Genomic DNA, 8,946 nt, shown 5'->3' with positions numbered 1-8,946 from the left:
AAAAAAAAAAAAAAAAAGAATGATGGCGCAGATATATTTAAAGCTCCTCAAATGTGTCTTATATCCTTTTTTTTTGAGACAGAGTTTCACTCTGTTGTCCAGGCTAGAGTGCAGTGGTCATGATCACAGCTAACTGCAGCACAGACACTCCTGGACTCGAGTGATTCTCTCACATCAGCCTCCTGGGTAGCCAAGCCACTATGCCCAGCTACTTTTTTTTTCTTTTTTAATTTTTATAGAAATGAGGTCTCACCATATTGCCCAAGCTGGTCTTTAACTCCTGGGCTCAAGCAATCCTTCAGCCCTCAGCCTCCAAAAGTGCTGGAAATAACAGGTGTCAGCCACCAAGCTCAGCCTTATAAGATATATTTACAATTATCTTACCTACCAACTAATAATCCTTGCTCTATCACAATGAGATCTTTAGGAAATGTAAACACCTATAATATGTAGCAAAAGAATGTAATTAAGGAAAATAATGCTAAAAACAGGCAACAATGTGTAACAGAGCAAAAATAATTAGAGACTTTGCTTTTGTAGATTATTTGTGTCCCTAGTTATCCTACATTAACCCCAAAAGCTAAAAACAACCTATATGATACATCACTTACAAATGCAGGAGCTTGGCCTGGTGCAGTGGCTCATGCCTGTAATCCTAACACTTTGGGAGGCTAAGGCAGGCAGATCACCTGAGGTCAGGAGTTTGAGACCCGCCTGGCCAACATGGCACAACCCTCTCTCTACCAAAAATACAAAAAGCAGACAGGCGTGGTGGTGCACACCTGTAGTCCCAGCTACTCGGGAGGCTGAGGTTCAAGGAGAATCTCTTGAACCCGGGAGGTGGAGGTTGCAGTGAGCTGAGATCATGACACTGTACTCTAGCCTGGGTGACAGAGCAAGACTCCCTCTCAAAATAAACAAAACAAAACAAAACAAAAAACACAGGAGCTTGTGTAGTTAGTTATCTTTCTTGGATTTTAAAATTTTAATTAATGAATGAGTACCATCCTTCCCACTAGCTTTACTAAAAGGTATTAACTTGAATCTTAAACTCAGCTGATTAAAAACTGTTTTTTTTAAAAAGGTACTAAAACAAACTCACAGATCAAAGCCATTGGGAATTATGTAAGAGTCCCACCACTCAATTTCAGGAATATCTCCTTCCTTTAGCTCCTTCTTAGGAGCAATGAGAGCAAGCCTAGTCGAAGTATGGATGCCTGTTTTTCGAGCTGCTTGTGAAATCTCTGCCTGCAGCTTCTCCAGTTGAGCCTAAAAACAAGATAATCCAAGACAGAAAGATAAATTGGAATGACAGAAAACAGAATGTGTAGAATCTCAATTTTTTTTTGAGATGGAGTTTCGTTCTGTTGCCCAGGCTGGAGTACAATGCATGGTCTTGGCTAAAAGCAACCTCCACTTCCCAGGTTCAAGCCATTCTCCTGCCTAAGCCTCCGGAGTAGCTGGAATTACAGGCATTGGCCCCCAACCCCCGCTAATTTTCTATTTTTAGTAGAGAAGGCGTTTCTTCATGTTGGTCAGCCTGGTCTCAAACTCCCAACCTCAGGTGATCTACCTGCCTCGGCCTCCCAAAGTGCTGGGATTACAGGCATGAGCCACTGTGTGGGGCCAGATTCCCAATTTTTTTTTTTTTGAGATGGAGTCTGGCTCTGTCACCCAGGCTGGAGTGCAGTGGTGCCATCTTGGCTCACTGTAAGCTCCACCTCCGAGGTTCACGCCATTCTCCTGCCTCAGCCTCCTGAGTAGCTGGGACTATAGGCGTCCGCCATCACGCCTGGCTAATTATTTTGTATTTTTAGTAGAAAAGGGGTTTCACCGTGTTAGCCAGGATGGTCTCAATTTCCTGACCTCGTGATCCACCCACCTCGGCCTCCCAAAGTGCTGGGATTTTAGGCGTGAGTCACGACGCCTGGCTAATAATCCCAAATTTTAAAACATTTCCCCTTTGAACTCTTTACACCTAATGCAACAAGTTCATTCTGAAAGTTTAGAAAGGAGTTGTTCTGCTTTATTTTATCATTTATTTAGTTCATTTACATAGATCCTCACCTTCACCCTCTCCCTTCACTCCACAGTATATGCCTACAGTAAATACACAGAAATAGAATTTTATGAAAACCTCACTTTGAGAGGATAAAAAGGCAAAGGTCATTCAATATACAATCAATTCAACTCTCCAGGTGTACTGTTTGCAGGAAATTTTAACTCCAGGCAAGTCTTGCTCAGTCAGTCAGAATGTTTCAAATTGTTTCCCTCCACTTAGTTGTATGTGAAGAATTTTCAAACTCAATTTAATAATATTTCCACTTATGTAGAAACTAATTAGGAAGTAAAATCTGCTTAAAATTTTTTTTTGAGACGGAGTTTCATTCTTTCGCTCAGGCAGGAGTGTAGTAGTGCGATCTCGGCTCACTGCAACCTCCACCTTCCAATTTCAAGTGATTCTCCTGCCTCAGCCTCCTAAGTAGTTAGGATTACAGGCGCCCGCCACCACGCTTGGCTAATTTTTGTATTTTTAGTAGAGACAGGGTTTCACCATGTTGGGCAGGCTGGTCTCGAACACCTGACCTTGTGATACACCCACCTTGGCCTCCCAAAGCGCTGGGATTACAGGCTTAAGCTACCTCGTCCAGCATATTTTCAAATTATTCATTGCTTTAAATCAGGGGTCCCCAACCCACCAGTCTGTGGCCTTTTAGGAACTGGGCTGTACAGCAGGAGGTGAGCAGCAGGCAAACCAACAAAGTTTCATCTGTACTTACAATTGCTCCCTATTACCTGTATTATGGTCTGAGCTCCACCTCCTGTCAGATCCGCGGTGGCATTAGATTCTCATAGGTGAGTGAACCCTATTGTGAACTGCACATGCGAGGGGGCTGTGTTGCACATTCCTTATGAGAATCTAAGACCTGATGATCTGTCACTGTCTCCCATCACACCCAGATGGGACCATCTCAGCAGGAAAACAAACTCAAGGCTCCCAATGATTTTAGATTATGGTGAGTTACATAATTATTTCATCATATATTAAAATAAAATAATAATAGAAGTCAGCACGGTGGCTCACACCTGTAATCCCAGCACTTTAGGAGGTCAAGGCAGGCAGACCACAAGGTCAGGAGTTTAAGATCAGCTGGGCCAACACAGTGAAACCCTGTCTCTATTGTAAAAATACAAAAAATTAGTCAGGCATGGTGGCGCACGCCTGTAGTCCCAGCTACTCAGGAGGCTGAAGCAGGAGAATGGCTTGAACCCAGGAGGTGGAGGTTGCAGTGAGCTGAGATTGCACTACTGCACTCCAGCCCAGGTAACAGTGCAAGACTCCGTCCCCCCTCCCCTGCCAAAAAAGGCGGGTGTGGTGGCTCACGCCTGTAATCCCAGCACTTTGGGAGGACAAGGTGGGCAGATCACCTGACGTCAGGAGTTCAAGACCAGCCTAACATGGAGAAATCCCATCTCTACCAAAAATACACAATAAGTCAGGCGTGGTTGTACATGCCTGTAATTCCAGCTACTCGGGAGGCTGAGGAAGGAGAATCACTTGAACCTGAGAGGCAGAAGTTGTAAGCCGAGATCATGCCATTGCATTCCAGCCTGGGCAACAAGAGGAAAACTCCATCTCGAAAATAGTAATAATGATAAAGTACACAATAAAGGTAATGTGCTTGAACCATCACAAAACCATCCTTACTCCAGGGGAAAAATTGTCTTCCATGAAATGAGTCCCTGATGCCAAAAAGGTTGAGGACTGCTGCTTTAAATGACCTATTTATCTAATTTCCTAGAACAGAGATTTAACAATGTTTTCCTGTCAGCTTCTTAACTTTTTCTAAAATCTGTGTTATACTATAAGCCAGATACCTTTGTCCGTAATCGCTGAGCAATCTTCTCAAATTTGCCCTTGTCGTGGAATTTAAAAGTGCGTCTCTGGCGCTGGGAAGGGGCAATGGAGACTCGGGGGTCAAAAAAGGTATTGGATTCCATGTCTTCTGATGGCTTTTCTTTTAGTTGCTGCTTGAATTGTTCCCTCTTCACAGCACGAATATTGGCTTTCAGAGTAGGCATGCGGTGTGTCAGCTCAATCTCCTTGCCTGTTGCATCTACAGTGCGCCCTTGCTCATCCAGGATCAGTGGTGTAGGTTTCGTTTGGTCTTTTAACTCCACCTTCCTGAAAAATAGCCCGCAAAGAAATAAATCCTGTATGGAACATTAAGGCAAACAAAAAACAAACAAAATAAAGCCAGGTGTGGTGGCTCAAGCCTAGAACCACAGCATTTTGGGAGGCCAAGGCAGAGGGATCACTTGAGCCCAGGAGTTAGAGACCAATCTGGGCAACACAAGGAGATCTCATCTCAACAAAAAATTTAAAATTAGCTGGGTGTGGTGGCATATACCTTTGGTCCCAGCTACTCAGGAGGTTGAGAAGGGTCACTTGAGCCCAGGAAGTTGAGGGTGCAGTGCCTTCTCTGTAAGAGTTATTTGGATGGACGGGCGTGGTGGCTCACACTGTAATCCCAGCACTTTGGGAGGCTGAGGCAGGTGGATCGCTTGAGCCCAGGAGTTCGAGACCAGCCTTGGCAACATAGTGCAACCCCATCTCTACAAAAAATACAAAATTTAGACGGGCACCTGTAGTCCCAGCTACTTGGGAGGCTAAAGCAGAATTCCTTGAACCCAAGAAGTGGAGGTTGCAGAGAGCCGAGATCACACCACTGCACTCCAGCCTGGGCAACAGAGTGAGACTCCCTCTCAAAAAAAAAAAAGGCGATAAAATAACTCTAGGGAACAATCTCATCCGTGAGTAATACCATCTTTTTTTTGAGACATGGTCTCACTCTGTTGCCCAGGCTAAAGTACAGTGCCACAATCACAGCTCATTGCAACCTCAACCTCCCAGGCTCAAAGAAATTCTCCCACCTCAGTCCCCTAAGCAGCTGGAACTACAGGCATGCTCTACCATGCCTGGCTAATTGTTGTATTTTTTAGAGAGATGGGGTTTTGCCACGTTGCCTAGGCTGGTCTTGAACTCCTGAGCTCAAGCAATCTGCCAGTCTCAGCCTCCCAAAGCGCTGGGATTACAAGTGTGAGTCACCACGACCTGCCAATAACATCTTGATTAAAAATATCAAAGTAGATATTTCAGTATACAGGACAACCAAACGAAATGAGTTTATAAATTATATGAATTTATAATCCTATCTTTCTTTATCCCTGAATTCTTACATCAGTCATGGGATGCCAGACCAACTGTAGATGCTAAAAAAAAAAAAGTGTAACATCTTTGACCAGTTGCAGAGGAACCTCAGATCTGATCTCACACAACGTGGTTTAATGGATAAATCTGAGTTTGAAACCAGGAAGGAAACCTGGCTCTATTCAGAGCTCCAATATCAGAAGAATAACCTTAATCTCAGTTACATCAATCATAAGAAGATAATAAACCCTGCAACAACAGGGAAGCCAAGAGAAAAAATTCAACTGGTTAATCAATCACACATAAGAAATATGGAACTGTGAGAAATGATCTAAGTTCTGTGGAAAAAGAGGATCAGTAATTTTGTTGTTGTTGTTTTTGAGCCAGAGTCTCCCTCTGTCACCCAGGCTGGAGTGCAGTGGCATGATCTCAGCTCAATGCAACCTCTGCCTCCTGGATTCAAGTGATTCTCCTGCCTCAGCCTCCCAAGTAGCTGGAATAACAGGCATGCACCACCACGTCCAGCTAATTTTTTTTTTGGAGATGGAGTCTTGCTCTGTCACCCAGGCTGGAGTGCAGTGGCCGGATCTCGCTCACTGCAAGCTCCACCTCCTGGGTTTAGGCCGTTCTCCTGCCTCAGCCTCCCGAGTAGCTGGGACTACAGGCGTCCACCACCTCGCCCGGCTAGTTTTTTGTATTTTTTTAGTAGAGACGGGGTTTCACCGGGTTAGCCAGGATGGTCTCGATCTCCTGACCTCATGATCCACCCGTCTCGGCCTCCCAAAGTGCTGGGATTACAGGCTTGAGCCACCGTGCCTGGCCATCAGCTAATTTTTGTATTTTTAGTGGAGATGGGGTTTCATCATATTGGTCAGGCTAGTCTCAAACTCCTGACTCTTGACCTCAGGTGATGCACCTACCTCGGCCTCCCAAAGTGCTGGGATTACAGGCTTGAGCCACCGTGCCTGGCCATCAGCTAATTTTTGTATTTTTAGTGGAGATGGGGTTTCATCATATTGGTCAGGCTAGTCTCAAACTCCTGACTCTTGACCTCAGGTGATGCACCTACCTCGGCCTCCCAAAGTGCTAGGATTACAGGCCTGAGGCACTGCGCCCAGCCAGATCAGTAACATTCAAAGGTATTTATTGCTTCTCAAACTTCAGAAATGAAAAGGTATTCCATGAAATAGACACTCACGGGGGAGCAATGCCCATGGCATGGAGATTAGCCAGGCCCACCATGTTGGCATTGCCGATGAGTCCTGGCTTCAGTGCCAGCTGGGCTTGGATTCGAGCTTGTAGTTCAGCTGCTTTCCTTGCCTTCTCAATGGCATCATTCATGAAAGTGGCAGCCTGGGAGGGTTGAATAGTGTTGCCAATTGGAAGTCGCTCTGGTTGGGAAGAAGAAGGAGTCTTTGGCTGTGAGATAGAGTAAAAGAAATCAGAGGCATTAAGACAGGCAGGCAAATACACATGCATACACACAGATACACACACACACATCATGGTAGACTGTAGTAGATGATTATGAAGTGAAACATGCAGTCACCTCTTCTGGTCTCTCATTTTGAGTGGATTGCAAGAAATTCTGTGCCAAAGACTATTGTTTTCAGAGTAATCTAGACACAATACCTGAGGTGTAGGGGGGCTAATGAAGCTCAGCTGTTTTTTCCTTTCCTCGATTTGTCGTGTTGCTGCCTCCATCATCTGTTTGATCTGCTCTCGAGGAAAAAAATTGAAAAACTGTTAATTTCTCCTCTTTACTTCTCCCATTCAGGTTTTTAAACACACAAGGCTCTCAGGTCTAGACACTTACAATTTTTTGAATATACCACATATTGCCTACCACAGTGCAAAAAATTTAGTCAAGATAAAAGTGTGCACTGGAATTTTTCAACCCAAGTTCCTAAGGCAAGATTAGCATATTAGGTAGCAATACAGTGTGATGATTGAGACTCTGGAGTCAGAGAAACCTGAGTTTGAATCTTAACTCTGACACTTAATGCCTTTGTAATCTTGGATAAGGAACTTAGTCTCTAAACCTCCTAAGCATCTAAAAGGGAGAGAAAAAACAGTACCTACCTTATAGGTCTATTGTAACCACTTAAATAATGCATGCAAACCTAACAGAACCTACACAAAATATTATGCTTAATTTTTTTATTTTTATTTTTGAGACGGAGTCTCACTCTGTGGCCCAGGCTGGAGTACAGTGGCGCGATCCTGGCTCACTGCAAGCTCTGCCTCCCGGGTTCACGCCATTCTCCTGCCTCAGCCTCCCAAGTAGATGGGACTACAGGCGCTCACCACTACACTCGGCTAATTTTTTGTATTTTCAGTAGAGACGGGGTTTCACCCTGTTAGCCAGGATGGATTTTGTATTTTTAGCAGAGACAGGGTTTCACCCTGTTAGCCAGGATGGTCTCAATCTCCTTATCCGCCTGCCTTGGCCTCCCAAAGTATTGGGATGAAAGGCGTGAGCCACTGCTCCCAGCCTAAACTTAATTTTTTAAAAAAAATCATGGTATTAGTACTTGAACTACTAGTTTGGGAAACAAGAGACGATGGTGCAAAGACCTGCTCCCTAGTCTCTATAAACCCCTTCTGTACTAAAGAAGTTCAGAATGATAAGCTTTGAGGGTATGGTCAAACAACTCCTCTTGCATTTTGCAAAGAGCTTCCAGATATTTTTAAAAATTTGTCTTTAACATTTTTTTTTGAATAGGTGATATTCAAAATTCAAAAATTACAGAAGGGTCAGGCATGGTGGCTCACGCCTATAATCCCAGCACTTTGAGAGGCTGAGGTGGGTGAATCACTTGAGGTCAGGAGCTGAAGACCAGCCTGGCTAATATGGTGAAACACCATCTCTAGTAAAAATATAAAAATTAGCCAGATGTGGTGGTGGGTGCCTGTAATGCCAGCTACTCAGGAGGCTGAGGCAGGAGAATTGCTTGAACACAGAAGGCGGAGGTTATAGTTAGCCAAGACCATGCCACAGCACTCCCGCCTGGGCAAGAGAGGGAGACTCCATCTCTAAATAAATAAATAAGAAAATAAAAAAATAAAAAATTACACTGCTGGGCGCAGTGGCTCACGCCTGTAATCCCAGCACTTTGGGAGGTCGAGGTGGGTGGATCACGAGGTCAGCTGTTTGAGACCAGCCTGCCCAACATGGTGAAACTAAATTTAGTCTCTACTAAAAATACAAAAATTAGCTGGGCATGGTGATGCACACCTGTAATCCCAGCTACTTAGGAGGTTGAGACAGGAGAACTGCTTGAATCCAAGAGGCGGAGGCTGCAGTGAGCTGAGATTGCACCACTGCACTCCAGCCTGGGCAACAGTGCAAGAGCGAGACTCCGTCTCAAAAAATAAAATAAAATAAGATAATAAAATGAAAAATTACAGGCCGGGCCGGTGACTCATGTCTGTAATACCAGCACTTTGGGAGGCCAAGGCAGGCGGATCACGAGCTCAGGAGTACAAGACTAGCCTAACCAACATGGTGAAACCCCGCCTCTACTAAAAATACAAAAAAATTAGCCAGGAGTGGTGGTGTGCACCTGTAATCCCAGCTACTTGGGGGTCTGAGGCAGAAGAATAGCTTGAACCCAGAAGGCAGAGGCTGCAGTGAGCCGAGATCACGCCATTGCACTCCAGCCTGGGTGACAGAGCAAGACTCCGTCTCAAAAAAAAAAAAAAGAAAAATTGCAAAAGGATATATTGTGAAT

The 8,946-nt window shown here is 44.5% G+C and overlaps 1 protein-coding gene across 1 annotated transcript in view; it reads right to left on the bottom strand.

Annotated features, from left to right (window-relative positions):
- PRPF3 (pre-mRNA processing factor 3) overlaps positions 1-8,946 on the bottom strand; it is a 38,259-nt gene that overhangs the window by 20,102 nt on the left and 9,211 nt on the right. The window contains exons 5-8 of the mRNA XM_011937953.1: positions 6,845-6,928; positions 6,411-6,631; positions 3,880-4,186; positions 1,103-1,269 (exon numbers count right to left, since the gene is read on the bottom strand). Coding sequence (XP_011793343.1) covers positions 1,103-1,269; positions 3,880-4,186; positions 6,411-6,631; positions 6,845-6,928 — 779 coding nt within the window. The remainder of the gene's footprint in view (positions 1-1,102; positions 1,270-3,879; positions 4,187-6,410; positions 6,632-6,844; positions 6,929-8,946) is intronic.

The sequence above is a fragment of the Colobus angolensis genome, unplaced genomic scaffold, assembly GCF_000951035.1.
Source record: "Colobus angolensis palliatus isolate OR3802 unplaced genomic scaffold, Cang.pa_1.0 Scaffold169, whole genome shotgun sequence".
In the NCBI taxonomy this organism is placed as follows: domain Eukaryota; kingdom Metazoa; phylum Chordata; class Mammalia; order Primates; family Cercopithecidae; genus Colobus; species Colobus angolensis.
The sequence above is the reverse complement of the archived record's forward strand: the minus strand, read 5'-3'. Positions and strand labels throughout refer to the sequence as shown.